Below are 21,056 nucleotides of genomic sequence, written 5' to 3'. Positions count from 1 at the left end.
GAGAGATTAATTAGAATTTTAAAAGATCTTTTGAAGAAAGTGTTAGGACAGGCACGTCTCAATTATGAGGAGATGATAACGGTTTTGGAAGACTGCGAGCGTGTAATCAACTCAAGACCTCTAACTTACATTTGCGAAGAGGAAGCTATAAAACCAATTTCTCCATCGATGTTCATACAAGATGTGCATGAATGCAATCTTCCTGATATAGATGCTGTAGAGCAAAATTCTGTGAGCAATAGATTCAAATACAGACAAGCAGTGCTTAAAGACTTAAGAAATCGTTTCAGATCTGAGTATTTGGGTGCTCTCATACAGCGGAGAAATAAAAAATCAAGAAAATGTACAGTTACTGTTGGTGACATTGTTATGGTGGGAGCAGATAATAAAAAGAGACTTGTCTGGCCTTTAGGTCGTATCACAGAAATCATACCAGGTAAAGATGGACATGTACGACTTGTTCGAGTGCAAACTTCACAGCAGAATTTCCTGCGACCAATTCAAAGAATATATCCATTAGAGTTAACATCCTCTGATGACTTCTCCACTTCGATGACACAAGATGATTTGAATAAGTCAAATGACATCACCAAAACTTCTGACAGTACTTCTGGCAACGAGATGAAATTTAGTAGAGCCGGAAGAAGAATTAAATTGCCAGAGAGACTGAACTTGTAACTTATTTTGTTTTGATAGGACATTTTCACATTAATTTTCATTTTTATATTTAAATATTAATTGAAAATTTGTAAAACGTTGCCATTAATTGAATCTCTTAACTGTGTTTAACTAATAGTATTATATTTTGATTATTATTTATAATCAAAAGGTGGGAGGATGTTGAAAATGTATTAATATTTTATTTTATTTATTTATTTGTTTATTTTAGAATGGCAACGTTATTTAAGAAATATTTTTTGCTGTCTCATTTTGTAGATGGCAACTTGTTGATTAATCCCAAGATGGAATAAACAAAGTTTGAATTTTTTACCGGTGGGATATCGTTTTTCTATTTTAATATAAAAAGCGAAAGAAAACGGTGTTTTTCTTAGGCAGCTTTAATACATATCCCTTCCTTTTTTATCCAAAGGATACATTTTAACAAACAACTATGGCAGTGTTTTTGAAAAATTACATATATTCTTTTTTACATATTATTGAATGTTGAATCTTATGAATATAGTTCTTTTAAAAAATAATTATTACTCTTAGATAAGTTAATATTTTAAAGCTTATTAATAAAATTATTACATTTTTTTCTTATGTAATTATTTTTATTAATATTGAGACTTTGATGTTTTATGTTTGCTCAGAGGAAAGAACATGAAACTCAAATTAGTATATATTGAATAAATTAGGTTTACAATTTCAAATTATGAAATATAAAAGGCATAGATACCTTTTTTTAAATCTATGCAACTTATGAATCAATTATTTCATTTTAATTTGTAGAAATCATTAAAGGAAAACAAACTAAATCAAATTTTCATAATTTTTATTTACACATTACAAAAAAAAAAGAGATAAAATATATATGATAATTATTTGGAAAAATAGGATCAAATGGATGTTTTAATGCACTCACTAATTCAAAAAAACTATTTACTATTTATCAACATCTATTTTTCTAGACACTTAGAAATAATATAAACACAGTATTACAAGAATGTCAATGTAAATGATGAAATCAGTTTTATTCAACAGAAACATCCTAGATACTAAACAACATTTTTTTTTTATTACCAATAAAAACATAATGTTGAACAATATACTTTTAAAGAAGAACATTTATGAATTTTTTTGCTAAAGTTACATTGATAAAAATTAAGTTGAATGAATATCATAAAATAAAACAAAAACATATAATACAGTAAATTTAATAAGCAAGAATAAGGTCATGATAAATATATATATATAGAGAGAGAGAATTAAAATAGGATAGAAAGAGTAGTTGAAACAAACACTTTTATGCTTTTACAGAATTTTATAATTCAAGATTGATATGTTAAAGAAATAGAAAATAAATAAATTAAAAAAAATAAATAATAATAAATTTAAATAAAAGTCCAATATTTTCTGGAATGAATTTCTTTCTTTCTTACAGAATCCTGAAGTTCTTGTAGCTCATTTTGCAAATTGCTGATCTTGTCGATTATTTCAGAAAAAGTAATAATCTGGGAAGAAGCAGAGTACATTCCACTGAAATCAGAATTCATATAATTTTGCTTAGTAATCAATTCTCTTGTATTTATATACTTAACTAGATGGCATGTGTTTTCAAAACTTAAATATATATATTTCTTATATATAGCATTCAATTTATCAAATTAAGAGCACGTTTAATAAAATACATCAATTATATATATATATTATAACAGTCAATAAGAAAATTGGATTTTTAGTGGTTAGTAAAGAACTCACTTACTAAATAAATCGTTAAGAAATTTATTCACTTTCACCTAAGTTTAGCATTATAGCAGTTGTTATTTTTGCAACAGGAATTTGTTTACTTACATTAATTAAATTTAGATAAAATTTTGTAGAAAAATGCAATATAATATTCATGTAAACATTTTAAAACCTTCTAAGCATATTCAAAATTATCAGAAATTTCACCAAATGTGAATAAAGTAAATTAGAAATGCACTCATGTTTTTGTTTGATTGTTTTTGATGGCAAATCACTTACCGATTTCTTTTTCTTCGAAGAGTTTTTCTACCAAATTACTGGAACAGCTATATTTAATAAATGGACACACACTGAATGAATTCTTCAAAATGATCGGAGCATATCACCGACTTCGAAGGCTTGAAAAAATCTATACCAAAGCTATCAACCCAAGTCAGGATTGTTGAAAGGAAAATAAGAAAACATTTTATCATGACAGTCACTCTTGTGTTTCGCATTAAAGCCTCCATCAGCGCACCAGTATTTCCTCTTTTAACACATAATAAGAGGAAAGAAAATGACTCAAAAATTATAACTTCAAATGTAAACAAAAAAAATCCGCTTCATACTCGGCGGAGAACGTTAATGGCAGACTAATCGACGAAAGCGATGCGGATGAAACTTAAATGCCATGCGCGAATAGCTCATGACATGTGACTTTTACGTCACATGAATTGACCCCATTAATGGTCTTTGAAAGTTACACAACATGTAAGTAGTAAAAAATACTGAATCGACATTATATAAACACTTATAACGGAGAACCCCTTCAAAATATTTGCGCATTTCAATTCTTGAAATAGCTCTTTCTACTGGAACCCTTATACTGGATACCCTGGGTTATCAATTCTTTCAGTAATATTAAAATGAATAGTAATTTAAAAATTTATTACATTTCAATTTATATCCTATTATTTGTACTTCTTGTTCAATTTGGAAACTTTTATCTGCCACCACAGCATCATTCGGTTCTAATACATTCATCAGATAGCTTTTAATAAAAAGTTCCTTGTCAGATATGCTACCCCAGTATAATGGCTGATGACTCCTGAAGGCATCCTATCTTTTAAAGCATATGACTATCATATCTCTTAAGGTATTTGTTTTTTTATAAAAACTAAAAGTCATTTGCTGTTCTACTGGACTGCTAGGTTTCTATATAGGAAATTCAGTGCAGCCAATAATGACTCTGACTTTTCAGAACCAAACTGTTTTATCATGGTTTCAACAATGGCTTATATTTCTTCCAAAGTAATAATGACTTTGGAGGAAATATAGGTAACAATTTCAACTTTTCATAAAAAAATGTTGTTACAAAATTGATAAAAATTCATTTCAAATTCCAGTCTTTAATTTAACAAGGAACAGAACATATAAATCAATTGGAAACTTGCACTCATTTTAATATCATCAACAATATTCTCTGGAATAGATCTCTTTCATTCTCACAGAATCCTGAAGTTCTTGCAGATCATTTTGCAAATTACTGATCTTGTCCATTATTTCAGAAAAAATAATAGTCTGGGAAGAAGCAGAGTACATTCCACTGAAATCAAAATTCAAATAATTTTGCTTAGTAATCAATTATCTTGCATTTAACTAAATGACATGTATTTTCAAAACTTAGATAAATATATTTCTTATATGTAGCATTCAATTTATCATATTAAAAGCACTTTTAATAAAATACATCAATTGTAAATGCTGATAACAGTCAATAAGAAAATTGAATTTTCAGTGGTCTATAAAGGACTCACTTATTAAATATATTCACTTCCACGCAAGTTTAGCATTATAACTGTTGTTAATTTTGAGTTAGGAGTGATATTTTTTTGAAACGGGAGTTTGATTTGCAACAATTAAATTTAGATACGGTTTTGAAGGTAAAATGTAATACAATATTCATGTAAACATTTTAAAACCTTTTAAGCATATTCAAGATTATCAGAAATTTCATCAAATGTCAATAAAGTAAATTAGAAATGCACTCACGGCTTTGTTTGATTGTCCCCATTTGTTTTTGGCGGCAAATCGCTTTCCGATTTCTTTTTCTTCGAAAGGTTTTTCTAAAAAATTATTGGAACAGCTTTGAATTTCAATTTCCTATGTTTAGTAAATGGAAAACACTGAATGAATTCTTCAAAATGATCGGAGTTTATCACCGACATCGAAGAAGGCGTAAAACCTTCTAATCCAAAGCTAATAACCCGTCAGGATTGTTGAAGGAAACTAAAAAAACATTTTGTCAAGACAATCACTCTTGTGTTTCGCATTAGAGCATTCACCGGCACACCAGTATTTGCTCTTTTAACATATAATAAGAGGAAAGAAAATGACTCATAATTATAAATTAAATGTAAACAAAAATTCCGCTTCATAATTCACGGTGAACGTTAATGGCAGACTCATCGACGAAAGCGTTGCGGATGAAAACTTAAATGCCATGCGCATAAGTTCATGACATGTGACTTTTACGTCATATGTATTGACACCAATGCAGACTTTAAGACTTTACATCAAAATCGTACGATATCGCATATGAAATTTGTTTAGAGCACTGAATATCTGCAGAAACTTGTTTAAAAAAATAAATATTTTTCTGTAGAGACTTTAGAGCGAAAGAATCTTGGTTTTTGTACACTGAGATAAGCCGCGCTTTGCTTCCAGCTATGGTCATTATCTTGCGATAGGATCGGGATAGCTCGGACCTGACTCTATTGAAATAGGAAACTCTCTGCATGTGATCAATTCGTTCCGCCGCTCGTCACAAGTATTTGTGGGAGGTCTTTTCCAGGAACGTGCATCAATGTGTAAGGGACTTTCATTATGCATGACTGAATAGACTGAATTTTTTGTTTCAGAGCTTGCATTGGGCATATCGTATCGATTGTTATTTTCTATCGTGATCCAAGACCTGCAAGCGAAATATCACTGGTAAGTAGAGATGACGAATATTTTACGAGCGGTTATTACGTAACCAATATAAAAAAGTCACAAATACCAGTAATCAATACTTTTCTTTGAGGGGTGTGATTCAAATCCTTGATACGATCTTATTGGTGATATTTAGGGATGACGAATATTTTAAGAGCGGTTATTACGTAACCAATATCAAAAAGTCACAAATACAAGTGATCAATACTTTTCAAAGAGGGGTGTGATTCAAATTCTTGATACGATCTTACTGGTGATATTTCGATTACAGGTTTTGGATCACGATAGAAAGTAACAATCGATACGATATCACTGAAATTTGCAGGAGCGGTGACTTCACTGGAAAGTAACAATCGATACGATCTGTCCAATGTAAGCTCTCGAAAGAAATCTGTGAATGGATTGAAAAGTGAACGGACCGGTTATTGGAATTATCGTATCGTTGAATTGCATATCACTGAAATTTATCGGAGTGGTGATTTCACACTTTCCAATGAAGTCACCGCTCCACTTCATGAGAGTAACCATGACTTTCCGATATTCGCATATGATGCACTATTCCATACAAATGCTTTTTAATTGCTTGTGACTTGACTTCGCATATAATCCGTTTACTGCTTGCGCCATCTATTAGTAGAATATATAACGAAAGTAAAGAATTTAAAGAAATGACATATATATTTAATTCAAATTTTTCAGAAAATGGTTTACTTTAATAAAGAAATTTAATAAATAGTTTTGAAAAAAATCAAGTTTAAGAACTAAGCTGAAATAGATAAATTAATTCAATCACACGTTACTTAAATTAGTAAATTAAGTATTAATTACAATTAATAAATTTTAAATTTAATGTTAAGTAATAATTTTTAATTAATAATATGATTGAAATAACAGATATTTGGAACAAATATTAAAAAATAACAATAGCAAAATTATTTGTTATTTAAAAAATCGTGGATTATGCATCTTTACCGGTAAGATCGTATGAATAATTTGAATCACACCCCACTTTGAAAAATATTGATCACTGGTATTTGTGACTTTTTGATATTGGTTACGTAATAACTGCTCATAAAATATTCGTCATCCCTAGTTTCAGAGAGCTTCGGTCTAACTCTTTGTGAAAAGAGAATCTCTCTGCATGTTAACAATAAATCCCACAACAACAATGGGTAAGGGGTCTTTCCTTGGAACGTGCGACAGTTTCCCTATGCATGAATTCTTGTTCTTTAGCTTTAAGTAGAGAGATCGTATCAATTGTCACTTTCTATTGTGATCCAGGACCTGTAATCGAAATATCATCAGTAAATTCATATAAAGGATTTGAATCAAATCTCTTTTTGAAAAGTATTGTTCTCTGGTATTTGTAATTTTTTTGATATTGGTTACATAATAATAGTTCGTGAAATATTCGTCATTCCTATGCTGCACAAATATCAGAGGCCTAGCTGACTTTGCTTAGCAAATTTATTTGAAAAAGTTCTAGATTTAACACTTTGAATAGTTCAGAAAGAATAATTTCTAAGTATTTAAAATAATTTAAATATATAGATAAAAACTTTGAATTGAATTATACAATACGATAGAAAATGTTAAAAGAAAAATAATGCATGAAGTATAAATGATATAGACTGAAATTGTATAAACTGAACTGAAATAATTTCAGCGCGAAAAAAATATATCAAGATTTCCATGAAATCGGTGCATTTATTAGCTATTCGGGCGTCTCAATCATAATATTTATCACTTTGAAATGGACGAGTCAACTGCAGAAACATTCTTTACGCCCTACTCTCAAAAAATATTGCTTACAGTGGACTCGCCCATCCTATATGGATAAGTATGATGATGATGGAGAGAGGACGCTACGCTAGTGTTATGCAACTGTCAGCTGTCAAATGTCATGCGCTGAGGGTACGCAGCATTGCTGTCATATTTTTCCCAGTAGTGTTTTATACGTCAAAACTAAAAGCTTAAGTAGTTTTTAAGTGAAATTCACTTATATCTTATGAAATAAGGCTGAAATTTAAGCTTTAAAGTGATTTAAACTTTTGATTTTAATGATCTATTTGGCAGATTCTTAAATCAGCTGTTACTCCATGAATATGCCAATAAGCATATGGCCATAATTCGATACATGGATTCGAAATATTGCTTTTCGTTGGAAAGAACAATTTAAAAAAAACTTGTTTTGCTACAGATTTAAGTAAGAATTTTTACATTTCATATTTTTTCATGTAAAAATCTTGTTATATCTCTTAATCTTGTTATTTTTAAAAATAAATAATAATTTGTTTAAAAACAGTAAAAATAATTTATATTGATTTTTCCCAGTTCTGAGTTTGGTATGACATACAAATGCAATTTTATTTTATTTATTAAATGTAAATATACCAGTTTTTGCTATTATATTTTGTTAAGAGCTGCACTCATTATAAACTTGAATATACTGTACAGTACTTTCATACTATTAACTTAAATTACTTCCTTTTATAAATTGGTGAATGCACATTTTTCAAACAGATTATCAAATCATTTAAAATGACTTAAAAGGAATGAAATTATTACAGATCTAAAGAAATCAAGTTGGATAATTTGAACTTCTCGATTTCTCTCGCATTAATTTTTATTCTCTGATTTAATCAAAATGATTATTTTTAAAAATTAGGTCTGTCTTGGTTTTTAAAAATATTTATTACTTCAAAAACATAAAGATGGTTATTATGGTTGCTTAAAATACTTTTAAATGCAAAAATAATAATATCCATTGTTATTATTGTTTAACTTGCTTCTCTTTTTATGTATACTAATAAAGAAATATTCTGTATTGGGAAAAAAAAGTAGGATTTTGGATTTTCATATGAATAAATTATTTTCCATTTATGTGTGTTTATTTAATGTAATTGGAAATAGCAGCTCTTTGATCAATATGCCTTGGTACGGACCCATTGAAGAATATGAATACAAGCACGATTTTAAAAGATATGAGAAGGAGTATGAAAAGTGAGTCAGAAAAAATTTCATTTTTTTCCCCTTGATAATTATGCTTAAAAATCGCCCATATTTTATTCTAAATATTCTGTTTTTCAGATGTTATGAATTTATTTTGCATTCTTCAGAAATAGTAGCAGAGGATATAACTGAACTTTTGCATCCTTATTTTGTGAACATTTACTTATACCTGTTGGCAGGAAAGGAACTGCGACTTGGTATGTTTATATGTAAATTTTGTACTGATGATAATCATTTCAATTTCTTGCAGGGCTGCCACACAACTAGAAAAAATGCCGAGAATTTATAAATCATTTAAAAAGGGAGAATTTGAATAATTCCCCTTTTTAATGGAGAAAATTTTAAGTTTCAGAGTTATATGTTTTTATCTAAAAATTGCCAATCGCTGAACACTACAAGAATAAAAAGTTGTAGTCATATCACTATAAACAAAACAACTGTGAAATCACAGAAACTTGCCTCTTTACTACTTGTTTTTCCTTTTATTCATTATAGATAATTCTAATTTCGATTTCATAAACAGTTGCAGCTAATGAGGACACGTGAAGCTGCTATAACTGCATGAAAGAAAAGTAATAAAAATATTAATAAATTTCTCTCAATGGAATAGCAACATTCAATCTATGGAAGTATTGCGGTGGTGTTTAGTCATAAATAAGGGAGTTTATAGAATGGTTTATTATATGAGATATCATAAGCTTATTCAAAGTAGATTACAGTATTTTTTTAAAACAATGAGCCACTCAAAACCATATTTAATACAGATTGGATTTTTAAAAATATTATTCTTGACTTTGCAGAATCGGTTAGAGAAATTCTGTGAAATCTGTTTGTTGCGTACTGCTTGCTTTGTAAGAAGATAATAAGCTTAAGTAATATTGGAAAACAAGCACTTATTATTCATGCCAAAAGAGGGAAACGTAAAATTGCGTGCCAGTTAAAAAAAAAAGTCATCATTGCTATCAGACTTGGTATGTGGAAGGAATACAGGAAAAGATGATATGCCAAGTTTGAAAATGTCAAATTTGATATCCAAAAACAAGCCGATTTTTTAACTTTTTTTATTCACAAACAATCATTTAAAGCTGGACTTTTATGGGCATTAAAACTTATTGCACCCCATTCATCATTTTATGCATTCAATGTTGTATCGGAAATATTTTGACATATGTTCATTGATCGCGAAATAGCCAAAAATGTTATGACATTCATTATTTGTAATGGATTAGCTCCATTTTTTTCAACAATCTCGTAAGAAATCTTTAAACATTAAAACATTTGTAATATGCTTTGATGAAGCTTTTAAATACCAAATAGATCTTATTGTAAGATATTGGTGTTAATCAATATACATTCTCCACAACATACTGGAATTCAATATATTTAGGCATTCCACTGCTCAAGAATTGTTTGAGAATTTTAAAGAAGTTATATCAAGTTTGAACATATAGCCAATTTTACAAATTAGTATAGGTGGACCAAATGTAAATTTAACATTTTAAAAACATGTCAAAGCAGAACTTCTGTGCTAAAATGAATGTAAAATTTTAAATCTAGGTGCTTATGGACTACATGTAATCCATCCAGTGTTTTCTGTATGAACATAAATCTACTGAAAGGGAAGTAGATGTTACTCTAAGAGAATATTTAAAGTTAGTTTAACTAGAATGGAACTGGTTCTTCTGAATTTTTATTAAGATTTTGTTCTTCCCACTGGGTAGAAAATTTCAGTGTTCGAGAATGTGCTCTAAAAATATTTGACTGCTAAAAAGTACACACACACATTCACAAAAGCCTTTTTCCTGGATCTGATAATATTATAAATGTGTATCGGGATAAATTGATTCTGACTAAAATTAGCTTCTCTTATATTACTAATATTCTTCAGCAATTTCTTTAAAAAAATCAGACATCATAGTCAATGGTACTTTCCTTATATGAAAATCTTTTCATTTTTATTAATGAAAAACATTGGCAGAAGAAGCAAAAACTTGAAAAATTTTTGATATAGTTTAATGATCTTAAAAATCTCAGCCTGAGAAAAAAAAATAAAAAAAATACAGATCTTGGAATAACGACTAGAAATTATTTGATTATTAGTGGAGCTACTGAACTAAAAAAAAAAGGGGGGGGGGGCTTTGTAGCAGAGTATTTTATATTTGTGAAGAATACTATAAAAGTATTTAACTTGCATCCAAAAATTTTACTGTTTTTAAAACTGCATATTCTTTAAATCCACATTTATTGAAGAACCTTGTTTATTCCACTTACTAAAATTTGTTTGGTTTCCATTCCAGTTTTGTTATTCTATTGTAACAGCATATGAGTGCTGTTTGTGCATTTTCTCTTATATTTTGCATATGTACAGAGATTTTTTCCAGTATCAATATGCACATGCAGAAGTTTCAGCACATTTCGAATCGTTAAAAATAAGACGTATGCTACTATGCTTCAGAATAGAATTTAAAGCCTCATGATCTTGGGAGTACATAGTAACAGTTTGAGAAAATTAGATTTTCTTCATATAGTAGAAAAGCTTGATAAAAATATATTTAAAAAGCCAAATTCATCTACATTAATGCCATTAGGACATAATGTCAGGTTCATAATATTTTCATATTTTCCAATAAAACACAACAGTTTTGCCCATTTGTGGTTATATCTGTTTTATAATATCATATTCTCTTATTATGATTTAAAAGTTCTTAGCACATAATTGGAATTGAACTTAAAAATTTATAATTTGACCATCCGTTTCTATTTCTGTTTTTGTTTGTTTGCTTGAATCTGAATTAAATTTAATATAGCTGTAATTAAGAAAATAAAGCTACATGATTTGAGGCTAAATTTATCAGTGGTGGGGATAATTAACCTTTGAAATATGTAGAACCAAAATAATAAGCTAGAATAAAAAATAAAATAAATCCTCTACAAATTTGGCAATTTTTTTTTATCTGGAAGATAAATATATGGCAAAAATTTCAGAGATAAATATTTGAATCTTTAGCAAGATTTCTTCTAATCAAGTATTGCAATTTTAATAATAAAATAATTGTGGAGAGAGCTGCTGAGTATTCTTTATTGGTGCTGAATGTGTGTTCAACAGAAGTATGAACAGGAAATTGAAGGACAATGGAAAATAATGATTTTCAACACTCTGAATTGCCAAATGTATGCAGTATTCTATCTACTGATGTGATCTTTTACTGTTAATAACTGCTGATATTCATTAAGAAGCTCATCATTCATGATAAAATTTGAAATGAAAAATTCATTATGAAATGTTTTCTTTATAATGATTTATTTCAGTCTCGACCTTGAGAAATCTAGAATATCTAATCATCTGGAATAATATATGAAGTAAAATTTTACTTCTGATTAGTAAAAGCAATTTATTATAATAGTAATAATTTAAAAAATTATAAAATTAGTTCCATTTTAGGCCTTCTTTTGATTTCTGGGTTCCTTGATGCCTCTTGTGTTTAATCCATACCTGTGTCTACTATCTCTTAAAATTATGATATTGATTTTCTAGTTTTCTCTGAAATACCTCTGGTACCATAAGGTGCTTTGATGAATCTTGCATGTTTCAAATAAATTTTAGAGTCCTCAGTTCATGTAATCTGTTCATTGATTGAATTGGCTTGTTTGAATTTTATTATTATTACTGAAAAATCTGTTAATTTTGTATTGAAATTATTATCTATAGTGAATAATTTTGCTCTTTTTTATTTCTGTTGTTCTGGCTTTAATTCTTATAATTATTTTAGCTCGAAAGTTTTCTGACATGTGTCCCCGAAAAGTGTTTAAATACGTTACTGGATATGAGGATGTAATGATGGAATTATTCTCATTCGCAACAATACGAGAGGCTTGGCTTCATCCCTATTTTCGAAATTTTTGGTATGCTTATTTTTCTTACCTTTCCACCCTTAAAAATATAATAAATGTGAATTTAAAATAAATTCATTATTATTGTTTGATTTTAAAAGTCTAATTTATTATATTGAATTTTTAATTTACTAATTTTTTGTTAGCTTATAAATTATGAAATTTATCTTTATATATTATATGATGTGTCAATAATATTGTTTGATATTCTGAATGGTGTATAATATCATTAAGATATTATGACATATATCTAGTTGTATTTTAAACTATTTGGAAAATCTATTAACAGTTAACATAAAAATTGTAAACTGCCAGTATAATTTTTCTGTCTTCAAAGTAGTTAAAGAAATTTCATTGCCTTTTCTTTCCTATTTTTGTATTCCTATATTTGTTCTTTTATTGTATTTGCATTAACTTTTCTAATAATTTTAATGGTTTGCAAACATTATACAATCTGTCTATACTTATATAAAGTTTAGTGTGTGTGTGTGTGTGTGTGTTGACGCTCTACAGGCCAGACCGTTTGACCTACAGCTACCAAATTTGGTACATGTATACCTTAGAGGTCGGGAATGTGCACCTGGGGTTCCTTTTTTTTAAATTTTTAATTATTAATTAAAAACTAACTTTCCCGCCAAAAAAATCTTGTCATTTTCCCCAACGCCAAATGAGTTTTCCCAACAGTAATGAGGCTAGGGTTAATATTTTTCGGCCGATTATTTCAAGTAATTAATGTTTTATGCATTTAAAATTAAACATTGTTAATTAATCGATCTTTCAGATTCATTCTGAAGTACTTTTGAATTAAAATAACACAGAATAAAGGAAATTAAAAATTTCTAATCAGCATAGCGTTACCCCAACTGGCGTAGAAAATTCACGCATTTGCATTACCGTAACTGGCGTTGAAAATTCACGCATGCGCATTGTGTTCTGATTGTTGACAATATTATCAATGGATGATTCTTGATTTAAATTATTTTTAGGTTAGTTGCATGCTTTTGTAATTAAATTGTATTTATGTTAGTTATATATATTTTTGTATATGCTTATAGTTTTAAGTACATCGTTTTTTTAAGTAATTTTTTTTCAACCGGTTATTTTAAATGATTCGTTTTATTTTCTTAGTGTTTGATTCATTTAAAATTAAACAGTGTTAATAAATCGATCTGCCCAGAATCGTTGACAAATTCTTGAGATATTACATAAATTAAGAAAGATATTCTTTAGTGCCCATAAAGTTTAAACGCTCAGTGACTCTGTTTTCAGTAATCATATTATAAAAAAATGATTTGTTTCAGTAAAAAATATTTTTATATTAATTGCAGATTAATCCTTTCCACTTTAATTTAAAGCATAAATTCTACGGGAGCTAACAGAAAATTAAAGAGATACATATCACGTTATGACTGAAGGCCTTTATAATATTCTGTGTGAATTATATGACTATCAAAATTTAAAGTTTTAAAATATTTTGATGAAGAATCTATTCAAGTAGGTATTGCGTAAAATATTTAATTATTAAAATTTAAACGAACATTAAGATTGCCGAACAAGTTGGTCGCCAAAGGCGGCTAGTTAGTAATATGTGTCTGTCATTGATAAATAATCTTTAACTTGTCAGTGGGATTTTAGAGTATGTTTTTTATGTTCCTGCTAATTGGGTTAAACCTACTCTTTTCTATAATTTGTGCTTGATGATGAAATGCTGCAGAAATAATGACTAAATACCAGCTTGTGATTTAACAGTTATCTTGTGAAACAGTTTTGTGTTGCTCTCTTACTACTTCAATTTTAAAATGCAAACATACCATTTGCTACTGTTTCATATTTCATTTAGTGAATTCACGTCTTTTTAATGAAATCAAATCAACAAGCAACCATTATGTGCAAGTTGTAAAATGGTGCTAATTTTAGGACGGTTGGACGGTATGAGTTATGAAAAGTCATCCTTCATATGCCCTTCAGAAAGAACAAGTTCATCAGTATCATTTTTTACAATGATTGTGAACTCATGTATAATGGTACATTGAGTTCCTAAAAGAGATGGAATAGTTTTTATAAAAATTAAAAAATTAATAGGCTTCTAAATCTTTGGCAATACAATTAAAAATAAGTTATGGAAATGCACACCAATATGGAAAGTGCACCAATACAGCCTTAGAGTGATAAGTATTTACAAAATAAATAAAATACTTCTGGAATTATAATCGAATGATGAAGAACAAACTTAGCACTAATGTTCTGGCAGTCTCTTTTGCTTTTTGTGTTCATTCAGATTTTCTCCCCTGAAGATGCCTGTTAGTATCACTTAAAAAGGAAATATTTTTATTATGAATGTATTCTTCTTACATTCTTCATTAATTTTGCTTTGAAATTAAAATATTTTCTATGTTTTGGAGGAATAACTTTTATTACAATATATAGAAAGAATTTAACTCGCCTCAAGATCTGTATTAATCGCCATTTAATGAAAATTGATGTCTTCCCCTGGTGCTTTAAATTGTGCTATTTGTGATACTTATCTTTTCCCCCTTTAAACTGGGTAGTTTGGGGCAGTATGGATATGCTTGCCTTTTAAATATTTATCATTTCACATTTTATAATTTTAAAAAAAATGCACTTCTAAAATGCATAAAATTAGATGTCTTTCTCTTAAAGTATTTACAAAAGTAAAATACATAATTATTATTGGTAATGCTGGTTAACAAATGCTTTTTGTAATCATTTTTAATTAAATCCATTTAAATTGAAAGAGTTTTGTTAGGAATTTGTGTCAATAATGTTAACTTGGTATGGAAACATTTCTAACTATATGAGAATGAAATAAAATGAAATATTGTCAAAACATATTTAATTGGAGAAAGTTATCAAGAAAAATTATGTAAAGAAAACAATTTGACATAGCAACAACAGAAAACAATTTGCAACAGTGACAACAACCATCTTAAGGATTTATGTGCTTTAACACATTTTTACTTATCTTATCAAAAATATGTAATTAATAAAAAAAGATCTTATCAATTAGTTTACTATAAAATAAAATTACCATATCCTAATTTTTAGACTCTAATCGGGGAGTCGATTTTTTTTTCTATTGATTTCTTTTTGTTACATGTATGGAATGCCTCGATTTCAGTACATATTCATACAGAAGCATATAAAATTGAGTAGTTTTGAATCTGAAATGCGCATTTTTATGATAAGCATGTATTCATTCTGATAATTATTTTTTTTCTTTGGATTTGTTTGAAAAATAAAGTAACTATAACTGTCCCCTGAATGAAAATAATGTATGCAACATTTTTTACTTATATTAGTTTGCACTCCTATTTCAGTAATAGATATATATTCCTAGTTTGAGTAATTATGTGAAAATAAGCATAAAAATTTTAATTTCTATATGTTTCTTTCTATATTTTAACTATAATTTACTGAAAATGTGCATTTATATTTGATTAGTGTTTCCAGATATCAGCTTGAGATTCCTATAGACAGCTTTGAAAGGTTGGAGAAACATTTAGTGGTAATTAATTTTTACTCTTTCATAATTCAGCATCTTATTTATTTACAATAAGAAATTATTGTCGGAAGTATTATAGAAATTTTGATTTTCTATCTCTTTTGATCGTAATTCTTTTTGTTGTAATTTTTTATTGCATTTTTATTCTTGTGAATTTTGTCATTTTAATTTAACTTTAGTATTGCATGAAAATCCACAAAAGTTTTCGCGTGTCGTCTTTTGTTTTATTTTTGCTAGAGTTTTTTTTTATATAATAGGCACTGCATATATCATTAAAAGTTTAAAATTTTCTCATGTTTTTGTTTAATGCATGAATTCTGTTTTTTGTGAAGCTCTTATTTTTATACAAAAGTCCTGGATGAACCTTTTTAGAAGATATTCTTATTCTCACCTAAACTAGTTTTTTTTCTGAAAATGTGATAAAATATTTTGTAATAAACATCAAATTGTGGAAATCGTCGCAATAATACAATATATGAAACCAATAGCAAAATTTTCATTGCTTTTATGTATTGTAGCTGCTTATTTATAAATAATTTTATATTCATTTTGATCAGTACATGAAAGTGTATTATGGTAAAAATGTACAAGTTTTGAAAAAATAAGACTGTAAATGTTATATATGTTATATAAATGTTACACACATATAAATGTTATTCCAAATGTGAAAGATTGCTCTAATCTTATTATTTTTATTGAAAATTACATGCTGGATACATGCACAGATATTAATTCTTGATTTTTTTTTATTTGTTTACATCAAGACGTACTCGAACCGAATATTTTTCTTGCATGTTCTGTAAAGGCTTAGTATCCAATTATAATGCCTAGTGAAGACAATATTTTATGTATGGGCAACTTTATATTTTCCTCTTTTTGATTCAAGTTGAAAAACAAGTGCAAATTTTTTAAGTTTGTCCAGTACTTTTAGCATAGTTATGTTAATGTTCAGTGTAGAAGCTACATGGAGAGTAATTTAATATCGAGATCATTATTTTAAACCGTGATTAATTAAATGGGGCACAATCTAAGCTGGAATGTCCTCTTTAAACTTTCATAGCACATTAGTGCACTGTTATTGGTGCACAAACATAAGTATAAGCATATAAAAATTAGTTATGCATTAATACATAATCTTTATTTGGATTACTACTTTCACTGTAGGTGTCTTTCGGAAAAAAAGTAGTTTTCCAATTTGCAAAAAAAAAAAAAAAAAAAAAAAAAAAAAGCAGCTTTAATAATGGCTAGGTATTTAAACTTCTGTAGCAAAGTATACAGTATTAGTTTTTATTGTTGATTTTTGTGTCCTACAACCTTTTTTTTTTTTTTTGCATCTGTTTTTAGAAAATGTCTCGTTTTCGAATATATAGGGAAAATTGAAAATCTCGTCCTTTCACTTCACTTTTTCCACCTTACACCCAAAGTTCACCATGATGGTGGTGGAAGCCATGGGATAATCATTCTGAACTCTAACTGAAATGATTAAAGCAGTAAAACTCTAACCGTAGTTTTTTTTCGGTTTAAACTCCTAGAGCACTGCCTATGCCCGGATTGTTTAAATGCAGTTTTGCCAAATTCTAAAATATGGTAAATTTGCACTTGAATGTCGAGGACTTTCAAGATTTCATTTATAATGACATAAATAAGGTTTCTGTTGGAAAACAAAAAATCCTTTAAGAGTTTTTAGTCAGCCTTTATATCTTAACAATATAGAGTTGAAAATTGAGAAAAAGGACATATAATGTTTTTAGACTTTGAAAAAGTTGTTAATGGAATGTTCTGTTAAAGATAAGCATCGCAATGAAGACTGCTGTGAACAGTAGAAAATGTTGAATCGGTATAATATTTAAGCTTTGATTACCTATCGATTCTTTGTTTAAACTAAAGCAGTGAAATAGAAGAAAATCAAATCAAACTTAAATCTAAAACTACATGGCAGCATTTGGTGATAATGTTGATTACATATATAACTTAGATTTTTTTTTTTTGAAAAGTAAAGCAACTTAAGCTCTTTAAAATGTCTTATCTTCTTAATAATTGATAAATCGATCACTTATTATTATTAATTTTCCTTAGGTGAGAATTTATAGTGTGATTAATAATATAATGAACAAATAAGTTGCTCTTGTTTTGGGGCAGGCTCTTGAAATCGTTACCGCAGGTTCAGTACTGGATTCAGTTAGAGATATGTGGTGTATGTGTATTTGGTGCATAGTAAATCTACCGACTAGTTCTAATACCCTTAAAGTATTTTGAAATTGAAGTTTGAAGAATAGGTATTTGCTCAAATGCTAGTATTCTTGTCAATTGGCAAGAGTACAAAATTATGTGATGAGTCCCAAAGTAGACCTTTTGTTGCATCTGAAATGGATGTTAATCTATTTAAACTTAGCTACAGTTCGATTATTAAAACTTCAAAGAATTAGATAAGTAATTTGAAAAATCGAACAGAACCAGATTAAATCTAATGAAACTAATATTTTTCTGAAAATGTTCATATTTTTGTCTCGAATTATTTTACTAAACATAATTTTTTTTTTTAAAGAGCTATATCAGTATTTTTTTTATTCACAATTCTGTGATTATTTACCAAAATATGTCAATTTGATGCGGGTGAAATTTGAGAGTAAAGAATACAGGAGCTTCTCGAAGTTACAATCTTTATCAGTTAATGGGAAAGGGACACATAGAAGTTGCATTTATAGGATATTGTAAAGCTATTATTAGAATTCAGTCCTCGTTGACTTTTTATATTATCAGTGAAGTATCAGTGAAAACAAAATTCCTGAGAATGATGACGGAATGTGAAAATTGCTAGTTAGAGAAATTACTTTAACTGCTAGTTGGTATATTGTTGAAAAAAGGAGGGGGGGGGGAGGTAAGCATGGAAGACAAAAATTATGCAATTGTTTGTAGAGGAATTTTTTCTCATGCGCACTAATATATAAATATAAAATTTGTACTTGAATTGCGTTTGAAATATAAATTTCAATTTAAAAGGAAGTTTGAATTTGTAACTTAATGTAGGATTGACAATCAACTTAATCTTTATTGGATTTTTCTATTTTTAACAATCCAAAGCTTTTAAGAATCACATTTGCTTTGAAGTGCAGAAAACTGACGAATGAAAATATATGAAATCTTGCTTTGATAATAGAATAATTTGTAACAATGATTAGGAAATTTGAATGGGATAAAAAAGAAGCACCTTTTTTCATTATGGACATGTATCATAAGAGAAAATATACTGTATGCAAATATTAATATATATTAAACTTTTTCTGAATTGTTTTGCAAAACAAGTGTTTGAAAAGAATGATTTATGTTGAATAATGTTTCATATTTCTGATTGATAATTTGTTGGTAGCCACATATAAAAAATTGCGATTCTAATTAAGCATGATGCTGAAGCAAAAGTAGCATAATTCAGGAAATATTAATTCAATCAAGGATCTAAAGAAGTTTTTAAAGTTTAAAGATCTAAAGTTTTTAATTTTTAACTAAAGGCCAAAAATTACTGGGCGGCCTAAAGTTTTATCAACAGTTTTTGCGATGCTGTTTCCAGTTTTCTTGTCTTGTTTTTTTGTTGGTTTAACTGGATTTTTTTTAAAAATTCCTTCAACCAAATTTACTATCAATATGGTTTAATATATTAAACGTTTTATTCCTGTTTAATTTTTTTTTTTTTTTAGTTTTGAATTTGATTTTTTTAAATATAAGCAAGATGAAAATTATATAAACTAAATTTTTTTTTTACCCATTAAAACTGCTTTGAAGTAGTTTTGCCCAAATTCAATTTTTAGTAGTCAGTTGACTTCTAAAAATCTGGTTCATGCAGGACTTGAGTTTTATTGAAGTTGTGAATATTTATTTATTCTTTCATGAATATTTAGGACTCCAGATCGATGGTGTTGTATTTCATTACTTATTACAAGTGTGTTATCAAAAAAAGTAAGCAAAAGCTCTGAATTTGTTTTATTACAGTTTTAGTATTTTGTATTAATTTAAATTGTTTTTTTAAATTTTGTATTAATTTCAATTATTTGATAAAATCTGTTGTGTGTACTCTTTCCTTATAGATTTAAATTACTGCTGTAAGATTTTTAATTTGTCAATTTTGAGCTTCAGTGAAGGTTTATGTATTTAAGGTTTGAAAAATGGCATTAGATGGTATATTCCCAAAAGAATTTTAAACAACTATTTAGAACAAATTTACAATAATATATAATATGCAATGCTCTGCATAATTTAATTTAGGTATGTGAAACTTTACTGTAAATGTATTTTTTCAGATTTCTCAAAATTGTCGATTAAAGACAATGCTTTAAGTTTTTATCTGATAATCGTTTTACATTTTTTTTTTTATCATTACTTGAAGACTTAAAATGGTAAATGGCTTCATAACCAGTAATAATATTCGAACACTGTTTTTCATGTGAAAATATTAAATGAGCAATGAATTATAATGTTATGTTAAAAGTGTTTGGTAATCTACTAAGAGTTTTATTAATTGTAGTTCTTCTGCCATTATCAGTAAATAATGTTATTTTTGGTGATTGAATTTTTACCCAAAATATTTAAATTAGTATTCAGAATTAAAGCAAAAAATATGTTCCTTTTAATGTAACAATTTGCTTCTAGATTTTAAAATTATTTTAGCATTTTAAAAATACATTTGAAATAATTTCCACATAATCATTTTTTAGTTTTTTTAAAGCGATATACGGTAAGTACTTTATTATTTCATACATTAAGTTTACAGCCTTTTATTCATGTTATTTATTCTGGTATAAGAATTCCAGCCTTGAAGAACATTCTCATGCCTGTTCTGATATGGGAATGCGGTAATTCTTGTAATATTTTCAGTTAGTTATTTGTGTTGGTAGCTTAATGTTTTTGTATTTTATTATTAATGTATTTTGTATTTTGCACTAATCGGAAAACACCTTTTATATTTCTAATAATTCCAGGTATGGCACAAACTATAAGTTAAACGAGAGCTATAAAAATATAACATTTTTTCAAAGGTTTAAGAGATTCTATGAAAAGAATAAATAAATAAATATTACATGTATACCCCCCCCCCACACACACACTCCGCTTCATAGATTAATTATTTCTTTAAACACAAAATCTGCAGCACAATGAATATTAACAAAGAACCAAGAGTTTCAATTTTTTTTCGTAGCATGATTGCCTACTTCTGAAAATTTATTGTTCTGAAGAAAGTTATTTGTAGGGTATTGTT

General features: G+C 27.9%; 1 protein-coding gene across 3 annotated transcripts in view; it reads left to right on the top strand.

Annotated features, from left to right (window-relative positions):
- The first annotated feature begins 7,057 nt into the window (after positions 1 to 7,057).
- Positions 7,058 to 21,056, top strand: part of LOC129958553 (uncharacterized) — a 90,046-nt gene continuing 76,047 nt past the window's right edge. Inside the window, exons 1-7 of one of the 3 annotated variants that reach the window (XM_056071097.1) lie at positions 7,058 to 7,296; positions 7,459 to 7,588; positions 8,296 to 8,385; positions 8,473 to 8,591; positions 12,165 to 12,297; positions 15,748 to 15,811; positions 19,702 to 19,759. In XM_056071097.1, the coding sequence (XP_055927072.1) occupies positions 8,312 to 8,385; positions 8,473 to 8,591; positions 12,165 to 12,297; positions 15,748 to 15,811; positions 19,702 to 19,759 (448 nt within the window). In that variant the 5' untranslated portion in view covers positions 7,058 to 7,296; positions 7,459 to 7,588; positions 8,296 to 8,311. Of the gene's footprint in view, positions 7,589 to 8,295; positions 8,386 to 8,472; positions 8,592 to 12,164; positions 12,298 to 15,747; positions 15,812 to 19,701; positions 19,760 to 21,056 lie in introns of all 3 variants that reach the window. The other 2 variants (XM_056071098.1, XM_056071096.1) reach the window with 2 other exon arrangements.

The sequence above is a fragment of the Argiope bruennichi genome, chromosome X1 (assembly GCF_947563725.1).
Source record: "Argiope bruennichi chromosome X1, qqArgBrue1.1, whole genome shotgun sequence".
NCBI classification, from domain to species: Eukaryota; Metazoa; Arthropoda; class Arachnida; order Araneae; family Araneidae; genus Argiope; species Argiope bruennichi.
The sequence above is the reverse complement of the archived record's forward strand: the minus strand, read 5'-3'. Positions and strand labels throughout refer to the sequence as shown.